Below are 24,989 nucleotides of genomic sequence, written 5' to 3' on the forward strand. Positions count from 1 at the left end.
AACTTAAATCCTTGAAATGAAGGAAACAATAAACCAAGTTAAAAACTCCATAGAAAGCATAACCAATAGGATAGAACACCTGGAAGACAGAACCTCAGACATTGAAGACAAATTATTTAATCTTGAAAGCAAAGTTGGCCAAACAGAAAAGATGGTAAGAAATCATGAACAGAATCTACAAGAATTATGGGATATCATGAAAAGGCCAAATTTAAGAATTATTGGGATTGAGGAAGGCTTAGAGAAAAAAACCAAAGGAATGAACAATCTATTCAATGAAATAATAACAGAAAATTTCCCAAATCTGAAGAATGAAATGGAAAACCAAGTACAAGAGGCTTATAGAACTCCAAACATACAAAATTACAACAGACCCACACCAAGGCACATTATTATGAAAATACCTAACATACAAAATAAAGACAGAATTTTAAAGGCTGCGAGAGAAAAGAATCAAATTACATTCAGAGGGAAACCAATAAGAATATCAGCAGATTTTTCAATCCAGACCCTAAAAGCTGGAAGGGCCTGGAACAACATATACCAAGCCCTGAAAGAAAACGGATGCCAACCAAGAATCTTATACCCAGCAAAACTTACCTTCAAATTTGAGGATGAAATAAGATCCTTCCATGATAAACAAAAGCTAAAGGAATTTACAAAAAGAAAGCCAGCATTACAGAACATTCTCTGCAAAATATTCCATGAGGAAGAGATGAAAAACAACGATGCAAATCAGCAACAGGAGGCGCTAGCCTAAAGGAATAGCCAAATAAAGGAGAAACCAAATCATTTCAAAAACAAACATGAGTCAATTGACTGGGAATACAAATCATATCACAATAATAACACTAAATGTTAATAGCCTGAATTCATCAATCAAAAGACACAGACTGGCAGATTGGATTAAAAAGAAAAATCCAACAATATGCTGCCTGCAAGAGACTCATCTCATAGAAAGAAACACCCATAGACTAAAGGTGAAAGGATGGGGAAAAACATACCATGCACACGGACACAGCAAAAAAGCTGGAGTATCCATCCTCATCTCAGATAATGTGGACTTCAAACCAAAACTAGTCAGAAGGGATAAAGAAGGCATTACATGCTGCTTAAGGAAAGCATAAATCAGCAAGACATAACAATCATAAATATCTATGCCCCGAACATTGGCTCATCCACGTACGTCAAACAAATCCTTCTCAATTACAGAAATCAAATAGACGACAACACAATAATACTAGGCGATTTTAACACACCTCTCTCACCACTGGATAGATCGTCCAAACAAAAATTGAATAAAGAAACTATAGATCTCAACAACACAATCAGCAATTTAGACTTAACGGACATATATAGAATATACCATCCAACAAAGAACGAATACACTTTCTTCTCAGCAGCACATGGATCCTTCTCTAAAATAGACCATATTTTATGCAACAAAGTTACTGTTAGCAAATACAAGAAGATAGTGATACTATCTTGTACTCTATCAGATCATAATGGATTGAAATTAGAAATAAATGACAGAATAAAAAACAGAAACTTCTCCAATACCTGGAGACTAAATAATATACTATTATATGATGAATGGATAACAGAAGACATCAGGAGGGAAATAAAAAAATTCTTAGAAGTAAATGAGAACAAAGACACATCATATCAAAATCTCTGGGACACTATGAAAGCAGTACTTAGAGGAAGGTTTATTTCATGGGGTGCATTCAAAAAAAGAAGTAGAAATCAACAAATAAATGACTTAACACTACAGCTCAAAGCACTGGAAAAAGAAGAGCACACCATTACCAAAAGTAGTAGAAGACAGGAAATAGTTAAATCAGGGCCAAAATCAACGAAATCAAAAACAGAAACAATCGGAAAAATTAACAAAATAAATAGTTGGTTCTTTGAAAAAATAAATAAACCCTTAGCCACACTAACAAAGAGAAAGAGGGAGAAAACTCAATTTACTAAAATTCGGAATGAACAAGGAAACATCACAACAGACACGAGTGAAATACAAAACATAATTAGAAGCTATTCGAAAATCTATACTCCAACAAAACAGAAAACCTCGAAGACATCAACAAATTTCTAGAGACATATGAACTACCTAAACTGAACGAGGAGGACATACACAACTTAAATAAACCAATTTCAAGCAATGAAATAGAAGAGGTCATCAAAAGCCTACCAACAAAGAAAAGTCCAGGATCAGATGGGTTCTCAGCCGAGTTCTACAAAACCTTTAAAGAAGAGCTCATTCCAACACTCCTCAAACTATTCCATGAAATACAAGAGGAGGGAACCCTACCAAACTCGTTCTATGAAGCCAATATCACCCTGATACCTAAACCAGACACAGACACATCGAGGAAAGAAAATTTCAGACCAATATACTTAATGAACATCGATGCAAAAATTCTCAACAAAATTTTAGCAAATCGCATACAAATATATATTAAAAAGACAGTGCACCACGATCAAGTGGGTTTTATCCCAGGGATGCAATGTTGGTTCAACATTCGGAAATCAATAAATGTCATTCACCATATCAACAGACTTAAAGTTAAGAATCACATGATTATTTCAATAGATGCAGAAAAAGCATTCGATAAAATACAGCATCCCTTCATGCTCAAAACACTAGAAAAAATTGGGGTAGTGGGAACATTCCTTAACATTGTAAAGGCCATCTCTGCTAAGCCCATGGCTAATATCATTCTAAATGGTGAAAAACTGAAAGCGTTCCCCCTAAAAACTGGAACAAGGCAGGGATGCCCTCTTTCACCGCTTCTATTCAACATTGTCCTTGAGACTCTAGCCAGAGCAATCAGACAAGCGAAAGAAATTAAAGGGATACGAATAGGAAAAGAAGAACTCAAACTATCCCTGTCCGCTGATGACATGATTATATATTTAGAGGAACCTGGAAATTCCACCAGAAAACTTTTAGAACTCATAAGTGAATTCAGTAAAGTAGCAGGTTACAAGATCAATGCTCATAAATCCAATGCATTTTTATACATAAGTGATGAATCTTCAGAAAGAGAAATTACGAAAACTACACCATTCACAATAGCATCGAAAAAAATAAAATACTTGGGAATCAATCTCACAAAAGAGGTGAAAGACCTCTACAATGAGAACTACAGAACACTAAAGAAAGAAATTAAAGAAAACCTTAGAAGATGGAAAGATCTCCCATGTTCCTGGATAGGCAGAATTAATATCGTCAAAATGGCTATAATACCTAAAGGGTTATACAGATTCAATGCAATTCCAATTAAAATCCCAATGATGTACCTTACAGAAATAGAGCAAGCAATTATGAAATTCATCTGGAAGAATAAGAAACCCAGAATAGCTAAAGCAATCCTCAGTAGCAAGAGCGAAGCAGGGGGTATTGCAATACCAGATCTTCAACTCTACTACAAAGCAATAGTAACAAAAATGGCATGGTATTGGTACCAAAATAGACAGGTAGATCAATGGTACAGAATAGAGGACATGGACACAAACCCAAATAAATACAATTTTCTCATACTAGACAAAGTTTCCAACAATATGCAATGGAGAAAAGATAGCCTCTTCAACAAATGGTGCTGGGAAAACTGGAAAACCATATGCAATATAATGAAATTAAACTCCTATCTCTCACCCTACACAAAACTCAACTCAAAATGGATCAAGGACCTCGGAATCAGACCAGAGACCCTGCATCTTATAGAAGAAAAAGTAGGTCCAAATCTTCAACTTGTTGGCTTAGGATCAGACTTCCTTAACAGGACTTCCATAGCACAAGAAATAAAAGCAAGAATCAACAACTGGGATAGATTCAAACTTAAAAGCTTTCTCTCAGCAAAGGAAACTATCAGAAATGTGAAGAGAGAGCCTACAGAGTGGGAGAATATCTTTGCCAACCATACCTCAGATAGAGCGCTAATTTCCAGAATCTATAAAGAACTCAAAAAACTCTACACGAAGAATACAAATAATCCAATCAACGAAGTGGGCTAAGGAAATGAACAGACACTTCACAGAAGAAAATGTACAAGTAATCAACAGATATATGAAAAAAATGTTCAACATCCCTAGTAATAAGGGAAAGTGCAAATCAAAACTACCCTAAGAATTCATCTCACCCCAATTAGAATGGCGATTATCAAGAATACAAGCAACAATAGGTGTTTGCGAGGATGTGGTGAAAAAGGAACACTCATACATTGCTGGTGGGGTTGCAAATTAGTGCAGCCACTCTGGAAAGCAGTGTGGAGATTCCTCAGAAAGCTTGGAATGGAAACACCATTTGACCCAGCTATCCCACTCCTTGGCCTATACCCAAAGGACTTAAAATCAGCATACTACAGAGATACAGCCACATCAATGTTCATTGCTGCTCAATTCACCATAGCCTGATTGTGGAACCTACCTAGATGCCCTTCAGTTGATGAATGGATAAAGAATCTGTGGCATATTTATACAATGGAATATTACTCCACAATGAAGAATGATAAAATTATGGCATTTGTAGGCAAATGGTCGAAATTGGAGAATATCATGCTAAGTGAGATAAGCCAATCTCAAAAAACTAAAGGACGAATGATCTCGCTGATAAGCGGATGAGGACATATAATGGGGGGTGGGAGGGGCTAGCATTAGGTTTAGGGTTAGGTTTAGAGTTAGGCTAAGGAGAGCGGTAAGAATGAAGGAAAGAAGGACTGTGTAGAGGGAAAAGAGGGTGGGAGGGGTGGAGGGGGGAGGGGTGGGGGGGAAGGGAAAAATAAAATAAACATCATTACCCTATAGTAAACGTAAAAAAAAAATAAAAAAAAATAAAAAAAAAACAAAAATAAATTGTTTATGTCCTCCTCGTTCAGTTTAGGTAATTCATATGTCTCTAGAAACCTGTTGATGTCTTCAAAATTTTCTATTTTGTTGCAGTACAGATTTTCAAAATAGCTTCTAATTATGTTTTTTATTTCAATCGTGTCTGTTGTGATATTTCCTTGTTCATTTCGAATTTTAGTGATTTGGGTTATCTCTCATCTTCTCGTTATTAGTGTGCAAAAGGGTTTATCAATTTTGTTTATTTTTTTGGAGAACCAACTATTTATTTTGTCAATTTTTTGTATTGTTTCTTTTGTTTCAATTTCGTTGATTTCAGTTCTGAGTTTAACTATTTCCTGTCTTCTACTACTTTTGGTGCTGGTCTGTTCGTCTTTTCTAGGGCTTTGAGCTGTAGTGTTAGGTTGTTTATTTGTTGTGTTTTACTTCTTTTATTAAATGCGCTCCATGAAATAAATTTTCCTCTAAGTACTGCTTTCATAGTGTCCCAAAGATTTTGATATGGTGTTTCTTTGTTCTCATTTACCTCTAAGAATTTTTTATTTCCTTCCTAATATCTTTTGTTATCCATTCATCATATAATAGCATATTATTTAATCTCCAGGTGTTGGAGTAGTTTCTGTTTTTTACTCTTTTATTTATTTCTAACTTCAATCCATTATGATCTGATAGAATACAAGGTAGTGTCTCTATGTTCTTTTATTTGCTAACATTAGCTTTATGGCATAATATATGGTCTATTTTAGAGAAGGATCCATGTGCTGCTGAGAAGAAAGTGTATTCGCTCTTGGTTGGATGGTATATTCTATAAATGTCTGTTAAGTCTAAATTATTGATTGTGTTATTGAGATCTATGCTTTCTTTGTTCAATTTTTGTTTGGAAGATCTGTCCAGTGGTGAGAGAGGCGTGTTAAAATCACCTAGTATTATTGTAGTATGGTCTATTTGGTTTCTGAAATTGAGAAGTATTTGTTTGACATACATGGATGAGCCACTGTTTGGGGCATAGATGTTTATGATTGTTATATCTTGCTGATTTATGCTTCCCTTAAGCAGTATGAAATATCCTTCTTTATCCCTTCTGACTAACATTGGCTTGAAGTCCACATTATCTGAAATGAGGATGGATACTCCAGCTTTTTTGCTGAGTCCATGTGCATGGTATGTTTTTCCCCATCCTTTCACCTTTAGTCTATGGGTATCTCTTTCTATGAGGTGAGTCTCTTGCAGGCAACATATAGTTGGATCTTTCTTTTTAATCCAATCTGCCAGTCTATGTCTTTTGATTGATGAATTCAGGCCATTAACATTCAGGGTTATTATTGAGATATGATTTGTATTCCCTGTCATTTGGTTCATTTTTTAAAATTTTATTTATTTATTTATTTATTGGATGTGACTTGGTTCCTCCTTTATTTGACAATTCATTTAGGATAATTCCTACCTTTGCTGATTTGCTTCTTTGTTTCTTATCTCCTCCTCATGGAATATTTTGCTGAGAATGTCTGTAATGCTGGCTTTCTTTTTGTAAATTCTTTTAGCTTTTGTTTATCATGGAATGATTTTATTTCATCATCAAATTTGAAGGTAAGTTTTGCTGGGTATAAGATTCTTTGTTGGCATCCATTTTTTTTTCAGGACTTGAAAAATGTTGTTCCAGTCCCTTCTAGCTTTTATGGTCTGGATTGAAAACTCTGCTGATATCTGTATTGGTTTCCCCCTGAATGTAATTTGGTTCTTATTTTCTCTCAAAGCCTTTAAAATTCTGTCTTTATTTTGTATGTTAGGTATTTTCATTATAATGTGCCTTGGTGTGGGTCTGTTGTAATTTTGTGTATTTGGAGTCCTATAAGCCTCTTGAACTTGATTTTCCATTTCTTTCTTCAAATTTGGGAAATTTTCTGACGTTATTTCATTGAATTGATTGTTCATTCCTTTGGTTTGTTTCTCTAAGCCTTCCTCAATTCCAAAAATTCTTAAATTTGGCCTTTTCATGATATCCCATAATTCTTGGAGATTCTGTTCATGCTTTCTTACCATCTTCTCTGTTTGTTCAACTTTGTTTTCAAGGTTAAATATTTTGTCTTCAATATCTGAGGTTCTGTCTTCGAGGTGTTCTATCCTATTGGTATGCTTTCTAAGAAGTTTTTAATCTGGTTTATTGGTTCCATAATTTCAAGGATTTCTCTTTGTTTTTTTCCAATATTTCTAACTCTTTATTGAAATGATCTTTTGCTTCCTGTATTTACTCTTTTAACTGTCGATTGGTGTGATCATTCAATGCATGCATTTACTCTTTCATTTCATTATTCAATGCCTGCATTTTCTCTTTCATCTCACCGTTTGCTTCCCTGATCATTTTAATTATATACATTCTGAACTCCCTTTCTGTCATTTCTTCTGCCATGCTGTCTTTGGATTTTATTGATGTAACATCTAGATTTGTTTCGGGCATTTTCTTCCCTTGTTTTCTCATACTGTTCAGGAATCAGTGGGTCATTAAGATATTGCAGATTTCCTCTATTGACTTATAATGTCCATGAAGATTACTAGTATGTCCCCTCTTAGCCTTCAGTAGCCTGAAGTCTTGGAGGAAGTTGGTAATGCGGTGCGCCACCAGGAAGCTGCCTCTCTAGGGGTGGTGACCCTCAGGTGGTGTATATTCCCTGCTAGTGGGCAGCGGTGCCTCCACTTGTTGACCAATGGTCATCTAAAGGGGAACTAGGCTGCGGGCTGAGGCAAGGCCTGTTTGGGCCTGTGTCTCTGGTTTTACCGTCCTTGTGGGAAAACCTCACCCGGCAGGGAAGACTCACCTGGTTGGGAAGTCTCGCTGGTCAGTTCCCCTCCTAGAGGTTCCCCTCAATCTACAACTACCGCCTGGGCTGGGCTGCCTTCCTCTGCAATGTTCCCAGGGACCTGAACCTACCTCCTGCGCCTGGGAGCCTCACCCTTCGCAGACAAGTCTCCTTAGGCTGCCTCTCCTCAGAGAATCTGCATGCAGTTCTGGAAACTTCGCTCTGCCTCTATGCGAGTCTCTGTGTGGCTCTTCCAGCAAGAAGCCGCCTAGGTCCTGGGACCCTGCTGTGCACCTAATCGCCTGGCTATGCGGCACCTCCTCTGAGCCGCAAACTGGAGCCCCGTACAGTCACTCTGGGTCCCAGCAACCTGCCACACGCCTCTTCCTCCAGACAGCCACCCGGTGTTCTGGTGCAGTCACTAGGAGTCCAAGCAACTCACTGTGCACCTCCTCCTCCCGCCAACTGCCCATAGCCCTAGGCAGTTACTCCAAGTCCAAGTGACCTGCCCCGTTCCTCCTCCTTCTGCTGGTAGCCCCCTGGGTGTTCAGGAGTGGTTGCTCTGAGTCCAAGCGACCCGCCGTATGCCTCCTCCAGGCAGCCACCAGAAACTCTGGTGCTGCCACTCCGAGACCAAGCGAACCACCACGCTCCTCCTCCGGGCAGCCCCCCGATGTTCAGGAGTGGTTGCTCTGAATCCAAGCGAATCACCGCATGCCTCCTCCAGGCAGCCACCCAAAGCTCTGGTGCAGTTGCTCCGAGACCAAGTGACCCACCGCACTCCTCCTCCGGGCAGCCCCCTGGTGTTCAGGAGCGGTCAATCTGAATCCAAACTGCTCACTGTGAAGCTGCTGCTCTGGCAACCGCCTATAGCTCTGGTACAGTCACTCTGATACCAAGCGACCCACCACGCTCCTCCTCCTCCTCCTCTAGGCAGGCCCCAGTGTTCAGGAGTGGTTGCTCTGAGTCCAAACAGCTCGTCGCCACGCAGCTTCTCCTCTGGGCCCCGGAGCCCCAGTGGTTGCTCCGAGTCCAAGCGCTGTGATGAGCGACCTCCTCTACGATGGTCCCAGTTGCCCGAGTTCACTGCTCCAGTGGGGGGAGGGGTGTCTCATTGGGCAACTCTACTTCACAAAGTTCTCTGTGTTCCAGGACTACTGCCCCATCCGGGACACCTCCCCAATGGGAGAGAGTCACCCGGCTGCTTTGAGTTGGTCCCAAGTCTCTCAATATCTCCTCTTTTGAATCCTGAGTCCTGGAGCAACATGAAATGCAGCCACCCTCTAGTCCACCATCTTGAAAACCCTGGGCAGTCATTTTAGGTTGGGAAAACCAGCTCCACATCATGGGGAGGAAGAAGCAATGACCTTGATGACCGAGCATGGCCTGTTGGTCAACTGGGAACATGGGGTTCATCAATCACACAACACTCTCCTTCCTGGGAGGAGAGCCTTCTGGATGCCTCCTGCTGACTCTGTTGGGTGTGCAGGTGAGCGTGCTGCCCATCACCACCCTCTGGGTGAGAACAGACCAGCTGCTCCTGTGTCAGTCATGCCTGTGCCTCTTCACTCAGCCCCTCCGTCCTCCTGAACCTCCCTCTCCCTCCACAGTCACAGTCCAGCTCTGCTCCTGTGAGACCAGCTTTTTACATGGACAGGGGAATGAGGTCAGGAGGAGCCTGTCCATCAGGCTCCACATTCTCTCCTAGATTGTAATCTAAAATTAGAACATGAGCTTTGCATCCCTGAAGCAAATAACTGAGATCATTAAGATCACAGAACATGAATTTTGTCTCATGATATCAAAAGCTCCCGTTCAAGAGCAGATGAGTCCATTGCACAAATGCCTTTCCTGTGTGTTCCACATGCAACACAGAGAACCCACTGGGGGAAACCACTCACATTTTACTAGGAATCAAATGAGAGGGAGGAAGAGACTGGGGTCTGACAATCTCCTTGCATGGCATGTCCACAGTTATTAACCTAAATTCCGGAAGTCCCCATGTCCTAAGGGATCCACCATTCCCCAAACCCAGGGGCTGCAGAATTCACTTACCACGTGGAATATTTGGCAATTATGCAATCATAATCATTCTATCACTGAACACAATGATTTTCCTCCCTCTTCTCATACAGAACACCGTCAGTACTGATCTTTCAGTGCCTAAAAGAAATGCTGCAGCAGTGTTCAGAAGTTCAGTCCCAGGACTCCCAAAAATTGAAGGAAAACAGGAATGTGTGCCCTTAAAAATCAAACAGGAGTTCCATACCCAATGTTCTAGAGCAGGAGCAAATATTCCCATTTGCAAAGAAAGACAAAGTCCTGTTGAAAAGGACTAGAGTTCAGCAGGACGCACACTAAACACCTGTGTCCATGTCTGACCTCAAGGTCACTGCAATGAGATATGGATTAGGGGTCACAGTAGTCTCACCACAAAGTCCAGCTGGATTCAGCCCCTCATCTCCCTCTTAGGGAGCCTGGACTGAGGCCTGCAGCTTCCTGGGCCAGCCCTGCTCACTGCTGGTCCTCTGCTCCTGGGTCTCCACAGCAGCCCTGCTTCATCTCTCAGCTCCACGCCTCACCCTGCCAGGGCTGCCACCAAGAATCTGACCACTGAAACATCATCTGGCCTCCCTGGCCTTCTTCAAGACTGGGTGGAACCTGTGTGACCCTCACCCTCTTGCCCTCTGCCTGCAGAGCCAGCATGGGGAGGCTGATGACAAGGTGGCCTCAGCAGGGAGCAGGTCCTGGCCTCCCTTGAGCCATGACTGGGGACCTCTGAGCACCTTGCTGGCTGAACAGGGGAGACCATGCCTGGCAGTGCAGAGCCAGTCACCCCAGAGCTCTCTCCCACATGCCCTGTCCTGGGTGACTTTCATATTTTCATCTTTCCCTCTGAACTGGTGAAGCTGGGCCTTGCTGATTCCTGGGATCCAAGACCACCTTCCATCCTCTGGGTGCAAAGCCCTGGGTTGCTCTCAATGGAGCTGCTGGCCACACCCTCCTGGCTACAGCTCCTGGGCAGCACCACAAATGTGCTGCTCTCCTGGACAAACTGCAGAGCACCAGCTCTCCTGCACTGCTCTTTCTGCCCCTCCCTGTCCTGCAAATGGCTGACGTCAGTCAGGAGTTCACAGGCCAGGGCATCCCTGTGCCCTTGAGAGTCTCTACCCACAGTCTCCTCCAGCATGAGTGATCCCAGCTCCACCAAGTGTGGGTTCATGCATACAATGTGTTCTGAGGAGGTCACCAGGTGTGTCCACCTGGGAGGTGGAGGAGGGTCAGGTGAGCATTGTCTCCAGGGTGAGCAGCAAAACCAAAATACTTACCTGCTACCTGCCAGATATGAGCTGTTGCACATAGTGATCCACGAATACACCTTCTGCATGAGATTGAAATCACATTTTGATCCCTTTATCATAATTGTGTTCATAAGTAAAACAATTTATTGGATGACATATGCCAAAAAAAAAACAAATATACAAAAGGTATTTCAGTTTCCTGAGAACTACTATGTAACTGCTCTGCCCCATGACATTCACATCTGCCCTGTGATGCTCTATCTGGCTCTCCAACCAGAGTGACTATTAAGCAGGACGTGCAAACAGGGCCTCCCTTTGCTCATGAAAATCAACCCACCATGACCCTGCAGTTCTGCACAGGAGCCCACCCCTTGACTCCCAGCTCATCCCACTCAGTGGTCAGCTCTGAGCACAGGCAAATGACCAGGACTATGTACTGAGTCCAGCCCTTGTTCCATGGTGGACTGGAGAAGCACTTTCACCCTCCATAGCCATGGACAGCACCATGCTCCTCACAATGGCCTGAGTAGAGTAGAGCTGTCCTGAATGCAGTGTCCATCACACAGCATCATGCTCCTGGCTCAGTGCCCTCAGCAGGTTCAGCAGGGGCCTCACATGATGCCTTGAGGAAGTGTCTGTGGCTTAAGATGGCAGGAGCCATGCACAGCAGCTTCCTCAGGACAGGGGAGGTGAGCGAGGATGAGCAGGTGAGGAAAGCCATCACCTGTCCAGGTGCCCATGGGATCTAGGAAAAGACCCAGGATGACAGACAGGGCACAGGTATCCATCTGAAGGTGTGGAGGCAGCAGAGGCCGTGCTCAGCAGGCACCTCTGCAGCAGCAGTGCTCACAGTGAGGGACCCACATCAATGGGCTGCTGCTGCAGTCCAAGCTAGAAGCACAGGAGGACAGCCAGGTCCACCTTCCCCTGTGCACACACCCCTCAGGGTCCCAGGCACAAGAGTTTCTGCCCAGGAATCTCTGCATCCTAGGCCTCCTGGTGGACTCCCACCTGGTCATGAACTCCTACATGCACAGTTCAGGACCTAGGTAATCATCACCTGGGAATAAACCTGCACAGTACTATTGAGTTCTCAGGAGCCTATGCTCTCCTGCTTTGAGGTGTCTGTAGGGAAGCACTCTGGTTCTCAGGAAGACTGTGACTGTAGGGGACAGTTTGCTTGCTCCTTATCACTGAGGTCTTAGCTGAGGCTTTGCCACCAAATTCCCCAGCTTCTCATGCTGAGTTCATTTAAAATTTCCCCACGGGTATTGCCCTCACTGGTTGAGGTGAAGCATTTCACCATATGCATGATTCCTCTCTGTGTTGGCTCAAGTTTACAGCAAAAAACACAACATGCATTTCTAAATCTGTTAGCAGAGCACCCTGGGAAGTACAGAGAAAACACCACTCATGTTACCTGACATATGGTCATCATCCTGCCTTGAATTCCTGACAGGGAGCACATGACATTGTGCTGGGTGAGGACAGGGAGCTAGGCTGCTTCATCCTCTGGACTAGTTCAGTTCCCAGAGCTGAGCATGGGCCAGAAAGTGGGGTCCTCACAGGGCTGCAGGTCTGCAGGGCAGGGTCTCCTCTCTCAGCGCATGAGATTTCCACAGGAGGCCATGGGAAGGGGGCATGGGCTGCCCCAGCACCCACAGGCTCTGCACCTGTCCTCATGGCCCTGCTCCTGGTCTCAGCTCAGTTATGATTGACACAGGCAGGCTTCAGAGCTGGAAGGGAATCTCCAGTGCAAACTGCATTCACCTGTTGCCCTATGTGTCACTGAGCCTGTTGGGCAAGGTGAGTATCTCAGTGCCTTTTTTCCACTAGGGCCATGATCGACCCAGCACTGACCTCCCGCCTTCACAGAGGGCCATGCTGAGCCCTGATGTGATTTAATCTGGGACACACTGACACTGACTCACAAGGACCCAGACTCACTGCACAAACCCAGATGCTGTGAGACTTGGAGAAAGAAAGGTCTGGAGGTCTAGGAGCAAAACAGCCAAGGGTGAAGTCAAGGCAAGGATCATATTGAAGGCAGGAGGCCAACAGCTGCCTGAGTGGGAGCAGGTTGTCTCTTGAACTTCCTCTCCATCTCCATCAAGGCCCATTGCACCCTCTGCCCTGCCCCACCCCAAACCCTTCCCTGGATTTCACAGAGCAGAGCAAAGGCCCTGAGGGAGCCACCTGCATCCCCTCCCTCTGCATGACTGTGCCCTCCTACAGGGAACACCCCTAAGTGTGGTTCTGCCAACCCCTGAATATTGGCCTGCCCATTCCTGATGGCTGCTAGAGGAGGACCCGGCAGGAAGCAGGTAGGACCATGAGGTTGCCTACCACTGCCTCTGAGCAGCAGAGTCCAGCACACTCCCTGGGAAACATGGTTGCCCTGCCACTTGCTCCCCACTTGTATCCTAGGACTCCCACATGTAAAGCAGCCGCAGTCTCATGTTGAAAGACCAGCCCGAGCTGAGCAGCCCTGGGTCATTATCATGGGGTGTTCATTGCAGCATGGAGGTCCTGGGGCTGCCCTCCTCCCTGCTGTTTGTGAGAGTCCAGGGATTTCAGGAGATGGAAGGAGCATCCAGCTTCTGTTGTGACTGACTGGAGGTGATGCTCCTTGTACCCCAGTTTCCTGTCCATGATGGAGCTGCAGTATTCAGAACCTGGCCATCTTATGCCCTCATAGACCCTTTCCCTCTCCTTTGCTGTGCCTAGATTCTCTTTACCCAGCTATGGTGTGAGCTGGATCTGCAGCCACCAGGGAAAGCCTAGAGTGTGTTAGAAGAAGAGTTAATGTTAGAAGCAGATACCATTAGAAAAGTGGTCCTGAGTTCCTGTCAGTCTTCAATGTTCCTTAATGTTCCTGAGCACATGCTTGCGCTTTTTCACAGGAACCCTTTGTCAATTGCACCTGTACTGCTAAATATTCAGCACCACCAGGGATATTTCCAAGAGCCAGGTTCTATTAGTACTCAACTCACCATCAAGAAACCTGAGCATACACAAATCAAAACTACCCTACGATTCCATCTCACCCCAATTAGAATGGCGATTATCAAGAATACAAGCAACAATAGGTGTTGGCGAGAATGTGGGGAGAAAGGTATACTCATACATTGCTGGTGGCACTGCAAATTAGTGCAGCCACTCTGGAAAGCAGTGTGGAGATTCCTCAGAAAGCTTGGAATGGAACCACCATTTGACCCAGCTATCCCAATCCTTGTCCTATACCCAAAGGACTTAAAATCAGCATACTACAGAGATACGGCCACATCAATATTCATAGCTGCTCAATTCACAATAGCCAGATTGTGGAACCAAACTAGATGTCCTTCAATTGATGAATAGATAAAGAAACTGTGGTATATATATATTATATATATATATATATATATATATATATATATATACACATATACATATACACACAATGGAATATTAGTCAGCTATAAAGAATAATAAAATTATGGCATTTGCAGGCAAGCGGATGAAATTGGAGAATATCATGCTAAGTGAGATAAGCCAATCACAAAAATCCAAAGGACAAATGATCTTGCTGATAAGCAGATAATGACCCATAATGGGAGATAGGAGGGGAGCCAGAATGGAGGAAGGAAGAACTGTATAGAGGCAAAAGAGCGGTGGGAGGGATGGGGGGGAAGGAAAAAATAGCAGAATGAATCAAACACCATTACCCTATGTAAATGTATGATTACACAAATGGTATGCTGTTTCTCCATGTACAAACAGAAACATCATGTATCCCATTTGTTTACAATAAAAATAAATTAAAAAAGAAACCTGAGCATACAGCTGTGTATTCAAGTGGGAGAAACACAGTGAGGGAACTCAGTGTGAGCCCTGTCAGTCACCAGCATGCAGGTGGAGCTGAGGACCTGCAGGGTCCTGGAACCTGAAGGGGGATATCCAAGAGGCAGGAGGAGCTGAGGACCAACAGGTCATTTGAAGACAAGCATTGATTCCTGGATCGACAGGTGAGGTTAAGTCCTGCTGGTGCAGCTCAGGAGCAGAAGAAGTTTCAGGACCACTAAAGGACCTAAGGACCAGTTAGGGGTACTTGGGATCAGCAGGGGGTTCAAGAACTATGGGAATCACCTATGATCAACAGAGGGAGCACAGAACCAGCAAGAGGGTCAGGAGCTGTAGCAAGAACTCAGGGCCACCAGGGGATCAGGTACAAGAAAAAGTACCCAGGACCAGCAGGAAGAACTCAAGATCAGCAGCATCTTCAGATGCAGGAGGCACCCTCACGAGCAGGAGGGAACATGCAGGAGATGTAGAAGGCCCTCAGGACCAGCAGGGCACATAGGAAAAGCAGGGCACATAGGACCAGCAGGGAGTTCAGGACCATCAGCTTCACATCTCAGTCAGAGAAGAAGTTGAAGAATAATCCTGGGCAGACTTCGTTGTGTATATTATGGTTTCTCTTTTCATCTCAGGAATTCCTCTAGTCTTCCGTATAATTGCACTTCTTAATTTTTATCGATCTTAATTTCAGAAAATAATGCTTGTTTCCCTACACTAGATTCAGATTCCTGTGATGCTTCACATATTTCTGAATATCAATCTTGACTTTTGAGCCATGATTAGTATAACAGTAAGGTGGTGGGAACTTTCAATATTATGTAACTCCTTCTTCTTATGTGATGTAGATAGAGAGAGACACATCTTTGTTTGAAGTAGGATGACAGGAACATGGAAAAGATTGTGAAGCATGCCCTGGTCCAGAATTCTACAGCAAGAACTCTTCAGTCCTTGGGCCAAGTCAAACTCAAGTTCGAAGTTGTTGTATTTTTGCAGTTGTCCATGGACATGAGCTGCCTGGAAGGAACTTCCCTCCCAGAACCCCATGCCCAGGTTGATCCCCACACCCTGTCCTCTTATGTCTGTCTCGTTCTGTGAACTAATGTTTTTTGAGCAGCATGAGAGGGACATGCTCCTGCACTGTCTGTGCACTGTAGCTGTGTTGTTTCAATGATCCATAAATGTTTCACAAATGCAAGGTCAGAGGGTGGGGGGCAGGGCCTGGGCTACAGAGAGAATATATTGGATCCATGAAAGCTTGATCATAACAGAAATGCAGGAGTCAGTCACAGTGAGGCTGAGGTGAAGGCTGTGCATGGGCACATTACCTAAACAGGGCTTTATGAAGAGCAGGCTACTGGAGGCAACTGGCTCACACCTGGCCCAGGTGAGGAAGGGAAAAAGTCTCATAGAGGGTCCAGGTTTCCACATTCAGGAGGTGGGATCATCTGAAAATGTCTCTGATTTGGTTAGACTGCAGGACCAGCATTAAAATCAGGTGATATTCTAGAAATTGGAAACTTCACTCACGGGGCACATAAGAATTTGCTGTTGGTGGAAACATAGAGACCAGCAAGGTCCTCCCTGAGCCTCCCCAGCACCAGGAGGAGGATATCTGCAGGTTCAGGGTTTGCAGTGAGGTCATGGTCAACATCACAGTGAATAAGGACAGGTGCCTACATGTCTTATTAGTAGGTTGTGTTCACTCAGTTAGGCAGGAGATCAGTTCCTGAATCCTCATCAGGAGATCAGCACATACACTTGTCCTCTCAGTGAATCCCCCTGACTAAGGAGAGTGTCCACTGTGTCCTCCAAATGATGGTGCTGTAGGCAGGGAAGTTCTCACTGCAGTGATGCTGCACAAGGAAGGATCCCTGGACCTCCCTCCTCACCCAGCCTGCCCTGCATGCCCTCCCTGTCTGCTGTCAGCCTGGGCTCTGCTGCTCTTGGTGGACCCAGTGGACCCAAGACTCAGGGTGCAGGGGACAGCTGCCTCTACTCCTAGGACCCTCACCTGGGCAGCCTCACCCATGCTGTCCTCTCATGGTGGAGACCAGAGGGCAGGACAGATGAGTAGAAGATCTCAGAGCAGATTTCAACTCACTTCTGTCCACAGGCATTGGCTTAACATTCAGGAGGAGAAGCAGGTCATATGGTGGAGGGCAGAGCAGTGGGCACACAGCAGGAAACTACTCCTCTTATGAGTCTCTGCTCCCTCCTTTCCTACCCAGCCTGTAACCCCCAATTGTCACAGAGATAAGAGAAGAAATAGTCATGTGTAGAAAGGGAGGGCTCTTAATTTGGATGTGGGGAACACCTTTCTCTGCCCTTTTCTGTTGCTCATTCACCATTGAGGGCTCTTCCTTCAGGATTGGGAGTTGAACTTGGGGTCTCTTACAAGATAGGGTAGTTCCTACCATTATGACATCCTTCACAGGTCCAGGGAGAAATGGTTGGGGAGGCAGTGCTGGACTAAGAAAGGTTGGCTACTCCTCTGACAATATTCCAGCAACTATGACCAACTGCTCTCCTGAACAGGTAAAGCTCCACTTGGGTTCATGAAAGGGACACATCCCAGGAGCACTAAGGACCTGAGCATCCTGGCCTCAGCATCTCCAGATATAAGAAGAGACTCAGTCACATGCAAATTCCTCCTCCTGCTGTGGGTTCAAATGCCCTCTGGGCTGTGGGAGCTCACAGCTTCTCTGCTCACACAGGGCTGAGCTCTCTGGGAAGGCAGGTGTGGTCTAGAAGATGAGGCTGCTAGGTCTTCTCCTGTGCCTGGTCACAGCTCCCCAAGGTGAGTGTCCCCAGTGTCAGAGCTGGGACCATGGGGAGGGAATGACTGTATGTAACTGACAGATCTGCCTGTCCTTGTCCCCAGGTGTTCTCTGCCCAGTGTAGATTCAGGAGTTTGGACCTGGCCTGATGAAGCCCTCACCTGTGCTGTGTCTGAGTTCTCCATCACAACCAGCTATTACAGCAAAACTGGATTCATAAAACCTCAGGGAAGGGGCAGGAGTGGATAGGGTTCAAATGTAGTGATGGTAACACTAACTACAACCCATCTCTCAAGAGAAGAGTGTCACAGAACCAATTTTTCCTGCAGCTGAGCTCCCTGACCACCCAGGATAAGGCCACCTATTACTGTGCTAGACACACAGTGAAGAGACCTCTGTGAACCCAGACACACACCTCCCCGCAGGGTCCCTAGGGCCAGCAGGGGGCGCTCATCACACAGGGAGCTCAGGTCAGCCCAGCCGCAGGTGCAAGTATAGAAGAGAACAGTTCAACTTGATTCCTGAGGTTCCTCCCCAGCCAGCACCTGCCTTGAAATGACCTTCCATGGAGGTATTCAAGTTCTCTCCTCTCTGAAACCCTCAGGAAGGTTTTTCTTTTATAGCTCAGGTTAGTCTGAAATTCCATCAGCATGGACCACACAATTTCATTTGTGAAGGTTTGTTTGTTTTTGTTTTCAATGTCATTTCCTGAGCAGTGCCTTGAAAATGAACTTTACCAATATTTGTTTTCAGCAGTGAGATTGAGTCCCAGGAGCTCCTACAAGGATCCCCATCCCAGCTCTTATTTCATCTTACTTTGACACAGCTTCTCCCCAGATTCCCAGGCCTGTCTTGGTAATTTGTCCTTTTGCCTCAACCTCCTCACTATTGGCGTTACAAGCGAGCTCACCATGCTCAGGGGAACTTTATGAACTTCTGATGCCAAGTCTTAACCCTCCATGCTCAGGGGTCCCTGTCCCCTTCCCATGACTCCTTCCCATTCCCAGTCCACCCAGTGTCTTTCCAGACATTGTCAGGTCACAGTACACACTTCTTCCTGGATCCTACACATGTCAGAGTCTTCCACTCCTGGGACCTTTGACAAGGTCTGCAGGTAGTGTTTGTTTCCCATGTTAAGGAGGGACAGCCCTAGGGTTGTACTAGTTAGAGACCATTGAGGCTGTCAAACCTCCTGCCATCACAGCACAGCACCCTCAGAGTGGAATTAAATGATCCAATGTCCAAAGGCTGATCTAAGAAATGCTGACCACAAGTCCTAAACCTGGTTAAATAAACAGACAAGTGTATGTTAATAATGAGCTTTGGTGTATGTGAGTTGTCTACCCCTCATAATGAGGCTCTGGAACACCCACACCCCATACCTAGAACTCCAAAGGGTGGCAGACACCCACTACTCCTGCACCTGTGCATGCCCTGTGGACAGGAGTGACCTGAGCAAGGTCTTGGAGAAAAAGGCTCCCTGTGTAATGTACCAATAGGGAGGATGGTCAGCTCTCATGGCCTGTGGGAGTTGCAGGTGGCTCTGCTACTAGCCTCAGGACCCTGACCACACTGTGTCCACAGGACCACCATGATCCCCAGGTGACTGCAAGGTGACCCCAAGTCTGAGAAACCCAGGACACTTGGCTGCTGTGGTGAGGCAGCTTCACCTGCCTGGGATTCCAGCCCTGTGGCTGGATTGCAGGGTAACAGAGAGGGACGCCCTGGGCTCTGTTCCTGCTCATGTCAGTGCCCAGCTGTCCTGAGAGTCCAGCTGCAATCTGGGTGAGGATGAGCTTCAGCAATCTGTATACCCCAGAGTGTCCTAAGCTGGTCCTGGTTCATGCTGTACAATTAAATCACTCCATGTGTTTTCACAATCTGTGTTGAGAGCTACAGCACTGAGTCCATGTGAACTTTCATGTTACCAAGTGAGAGTGCAGATTCATACTTTTATCATTTTAATTCTCTAATTGTGTCTTATAGCTATGTAAGTTTGTGTTGTTTACTTTGACATATTTACAGTCTCATAACATAACTTTATAGCAGAGAAGTTGCTTCCTGCCTCTCTTGTCTTCCTGAAATTTTTCTATGTGATAACAATCTCTTCAATTTATTTTCTATTTTTCTTCATGTTAAATAAAAAAATAAAACTGGTTTTCCTTTTTTGCATGCCTCTGATGGCCTGAGAAATGCCTGAATAACAATCACACATAGATGACTTGTGGTATTTTAGAGATCAACATGGATATTGCACCTGAACAAAGATAGAATTGTCCCAGGGGCTCACTTTCCCCAGTGGTTCAGTTCCTGACTCCTCTGTCTCATCCTCATATTCAGAGGTGGATGGACAGATGCAAAGTGCATAAGTCACTTCCTATCTCATTCATCTGAATTCCTGTACCTACCATCATCTTCTCATTTATATTCTGTTTTACTTCCTACAAAGTTAATATGCATTGATTTCCTCAGATGAATATCTTGGAAGTCTTTGAGTTTATGAGCCTGCTAAGAATATCTTCTACAAAATTTGTGTGCTTTTAATTGAACAAAATGGATGTCACATCAGGTTTCAAAAAGCATTTACCCCAGGGCTCCCTTTCCCCAGTGGTTTGGTTTCTGTTACCTTTGCCTCAAAGAAAGCTTAGGACGTGCTCTGGGGCCCTTGCTCAGCCCCTTCCTGACTCTTGTGGATGCTGGGATGATGCTCCCTGGACACAGTGTCCCTCATTGTCAGGGACTCTGTATTGGATTGTTTAAATATGCTTTTCTGAGGACAGTATCTGCACATAGTTACATACATTAGATTTAAGAACTGGAGAATTGAATATATTTGAAGGAATCAAATAAACAAAGATGTGTTGTGTATTGTCTTTCACAGGTGAGGGTGTGTGATCATCAACATCACTAAGAACGTCAGCCTCTCTCTCCATCAGACACAGCTGGTGATTCAAGCTGTATTTTTGAGTCAAACTGAAATCCAGTCCTTGTGAGGCAGAGGACAGCACCCTGACACATGGGGGAGGGGGCCATGATGGACCAGGCTGTGCACACCAGCTGTCCATCACCTGTCCCTCCCTGGTGTTGGGAGCCCCCAGCTGCTGGGCTGCAGTCACTGTGAAGCACAGCCTGGCTGTGGCCACAGGTGCATGTGAGCTGCAGGGCACCAGGACAAGGCCCTCTCTGCACCTGGTCCTCACCACCCACCCCACCCTCACCCTCCCTGCACCTTCCCATCTCCAGGGTCCACTGGTCCTCTCTCTGTCCAGGAGCCTGATGCAGTAGCTTCCCCACATGATGCTGGTGTGGTAATATTCACCTCTCCTTGACTTAAGGTCAACTAGGTCCATGTGCTCCAGGTCCATGCCCACGACCAGGAGGGACAGGATGCCATTCTTTTGGCTAACGTTCATTCCTCCTCTGTGGACAGCATATTTTCCACATTGCTACTAAAGGACAATGTGTTGATTATGAAAAGTGTTTCACCATTTCTGGGACCTAAGTTAAGACTCACCTTTTGGCCTCCAGGTCTCACCTGGTGGGCACACTGGACAATTGTCCTGTCCCAATTCTCAGTCTTTCCCACCCTATGTCTCTTCTCTCCTCAGGCTGTGCTGCACAGGTTGGATTCACTTGCCTGCTGCTCTCCTAGCTGACCCTGCAGCTGGTAGACCTAGAGGGGTGGGTCCATAGTGGGCCTTGATTCCAGGCTCCACTAGCCATGGCCCAGGGGTCTCTTTGTAGGTGCTGCATCTGTGACAAAGCCCTGCCTGAGACCCAGTGACACCCAGGTCTTCCTCTCGATACAGATGGAAGAGAACTCACCTCCGCAGCATTGGCACCTGAGTGCCTGCAGAGTCAGCCACATGGGTGCTGCCAGGTTTGCTGCTGGAGAGACGATTCCAGCACCCAGATCACCCTGGCACAGACACTTTACCCAGTCCAGGGCTGCATCCTTAGCTGTTTACTGTGACTACCTCTGTCACCAGCTCCAGTGTGAGCTGACTCCAGGCTGTGGGGCTCTGAGCATCTCCAGAGGCTGATGATGTGCAATGAGAGAGCTGTACTGCAGCAGGTTCTGGAGACCAGGATGCAGACCTCAAGGTGCTGCTCCTGCCCAGGGCTTCCTGAGGCTGCATCACCACACGGCAGGAAGGCAGGAGGCAGAGAGGGGCAGCTGGGCTGGATGCCCGGAGTGGGGCTGGGATCACACTGGGGACTCAGCATGCCAGTGTGGGAGACCCTCCTTATTTAGCAGAATATGACTAGGTTGAGCCTTGGAACACAGAGGTCTGACTTCTAGAATCTGCTGGGAAGTATTTTGCAGTGCTGGGAGTGTTTCCCTGTCTCCTTCTGGAATTTCCCCCTAAGTGCATGGCTCCCCTAACTCAACCCTATCTTGTCCATTACAGAAGAAGCTCCTGCTGGTCCTTGCCCCTTTTACCTACATATTATAAATAAAAGATGTGGGTGACACAGTGTTTGTAAAGATGTCAGAGCTGGTATAGCCAGTCCTGTCACACCCCTCTCTCATAGAGTATTGTCCCTTTTGTGGTCATTGAGTAGATAAGTATTTTGGAAAATACAAAATACTCCGAAATCCTCATCTGGCAGTTAATTAACCCTTTCCTCCAGCAGTCTTAAGGGAACATGGCTGCCCATGACACTCCCACCTGCTCTCAGTGCTGCTCTGCCTGGGCCTCCACCCAGAGCTGCTATAGAGCAGGAGGACATGCAAATAGGGCCTCCCTCTGCTCATGAAAACCAGCCACACTGAACCTGCAGCTCTGCACAGGAGCCCAGCCCTGGACTCCAGCTCATCCCACTCAGTGGTCAGGACTCAACACAGGCTGCTCACCATGGACTGTGTGCTCAGCTGGGTTTTCCTTCTGGCTGTTTTCAAAGGTGATTAATGGAGAACAGAGATCCTGAGTGTGTGAGTGGACAGGAGTGAGAGAAAGAGTGGATGAGTGAGTGTCCTGACCAGGCTTGCCTCTGTGTTTGCAGGTGTGCAGTGTGAGGTGCAGCTGGTGGAGTCTGGGGGAGGCCTGGTGCAGCCTGGGGGGTCCCTGCGACTCTCCTGTGCAGCGTCTGGATTCACCTTCAGTGACTACTACATGGACTGGGTCCGCCAGGCTCCAGGGAAGGGCCTGGAGTGTGTTGTTCTTATAAGAAACAAAGCTAATAGTTACACCACTGAATATGGAGCATCTGTAAAAGGCCGATTCACCATCTCCAGAGATGATGCAAAGAACACGCTGTACCTGCAAATGAGCAGCCTGAGAGTTGAGGACACGGCCACCTATTACTGTACTGCACACAGTGAGGGGACCTCAGTGTGAGCCCAGACACAAACCTCCCTACCTGGCAACAGGGCCAGCGCACATGTCAGCCAAGAGAGCAGGTGCAGAGGCATTGGGTCTTGTTTCCTGCTCTGGGGGCCTCTCCATATACCTGCTTCCCAGGGGAGCTTTGTGGTGAAGGCTCTGGAGAGAAAATGGGGTTATCAATTCATGCTTTCTTTTTCATTTGTGCCTCATTATTATAAATTATATTCAATTTGCCATAATTCCACAGACATGGATTATGACCTCCTCCACTTCTGTCCCTGTTATTTTTCTCTCCATTCTCCTCTTTACTCCTCCTCTGTACCCTTCTCCCCTTCTTTTCTCAACAGATCTTTTTATGGTTTTGTTTATGGGAGTGCTTCTTATAGAATATAGGGGACTTTCACTGAGGCACATCCTACAGGTGCACAGGGTAGTTTGGCCAATTTATTCCACCCCCTCCCAACATTCTCCTGCTCCTCTGACCTCCCCCTCAATTTACATCTCTATTTACTTATCTTCTAGTTTCAAGGGATTGCTCCAAACTCACTTTTACTGTTCTGTTCTAAAATTTGCATTTGAGAGTGAACACTTGACATTTCACCCTCTGAATCTGGCTTATGATACCTACCTGACATTATCCATTTCCATCCATTGTCCAGCAAAGGCTCTGACTTCACTCTTCCTTGGGGCTGAGTGGAATTCTGTTCTGAGTATACACCAACTTTCCTGCATCCATTCATCTGTTGATGGGCATCTGGGAATGTTCCATAATATTCTGTTATGAGAAACCCTGCTGTAACATTGATTGGCTATAATAGCCATGGTGTGCTGAGTTTAGCTCTGTGTGATCACTAATGAGGAGTGGGATGCTGGGTCTTATGGTGGTCCACTCCTCCTCTCAAATCTACTTTCAAGAATGGAATCACTTATGTGAAGGAAAACCAATGATACATCTGTGCATCTCTTCACCACATGCTCACCAGCATTTATTATTGTGTTCTTCATGATTGCCTTGTGATTGGAGAGAGATGAAATCTCAATGAAGTTTCAATTTGCCTTTCCTCATTACTAGGAATATTGAGCATGCTCCCATATTTGTTGGTGTCTTCTGTCATTTCTGTTGAAAAGTGTCTGTTTAGTTCTTTTCCATTTATATATTGGTTATCTGTGTCCTGTCAGTAAGTGTTTGGGGTTCTTTATGTATTCTGGATATCAATGCCCTATCTGGGACTCGGTGGCAAAGATCTCCCATTCTGATGACTGTCTCCTCATGCTTTTGATTGTTCCCAGTCCTGTAAAAAAATTTAATTGCATAGTGTCCTCCCATCTGCATTTTATTTCATTTATGCACATTAGTAACCTAGTTGAGGAATTCCGTGTCTCTGCCATCACACAGGAGCACTGATGCAGTATTTACTTCTAGCATGTGCAGACTTTCTAGTATAATTCTTAGATTTCTGATCCACTTGGGATGACTTTTTCTTGGGTGACAGATAATGATCTATTACATTCTTTTACATATAAATGTTCAGTTTTGCCAATACTCTTTTTGAAAAAGACTGTCGTTTCTACATCAAGACATTGGAAACTTTGTCAAGTGCCAGATAACTGCACTAATGTGTGTTGGTCACTGTATCTTGTATTCCATTAGTCTTCATGTGTGCTTGGTGCCAGGACCATGCTGCTTTAGTTACTATAGCTCTGTCAAATAATTTGAGGTCAGATAATGTCATATCTCCAGCCTTGCTCTTCCTGCTTAGGATTGCTTTAGCTATTGTTTGTTTATAATTTATCCATATAAATAGTCAGTCTTTTTTCTGGTTTTCTTTAAAATGTCTTTGGGTATTGCCTGGAGATTTCATTGTGCCTGTGTAACATTTTGACTGGTTTATCCACTTAATAATATTAATTCTGACTATACAGTAGTCAGAAGCAGAGGTCTTTCCATTTCTAAGTTCCTCAATTTCTCCCTGTGTTGTTCCTTGTTTCCATTATAGAACTCGTTAACTTCTGTGATTGATTTTTTTCCCAGTGATTTTTATGGTTATTTTGAATGGGACATGTTTCCTGATTTCTTTCTCAGCAGACTCACTT

At 45.1% G+C, this 24,989-nt stretch overlaps 1 gene segment (V, D, J or C); it reads left to right on the forward strand.

Annotated features, from left to right (window-relative positions):
- Positions 1–22,363: 22,363 nt before the first annotated feature.
- On the forward strand, positions 22,364–22,907 carry LOC124974733 (immunoglobulin heavy variable 3-72-like). The segment is given in 2 exon segments: positions 22,364–22,470; positions 22,573–22,907. Coding segments are annotated over 2 exon segments (381 nt in total).
- Positions 22,908–24,989: the final 2,082 nt, after the last annotated feature.

The sequence above is a fragment of the Sciurus carolinensis genome, unplaced genomic scaffold, assembly GCF_902686445.1.
Source record: "Sciurus carolinensis unplaced genomic scaffold, mSciCar1.2, whole genome shotgun sequence".
NCBI lineage: Eukaryota > Metazoa > Chordata > Mammalia > Rodentia > Sciuridae > Sciurus > Sciurus carolinensis.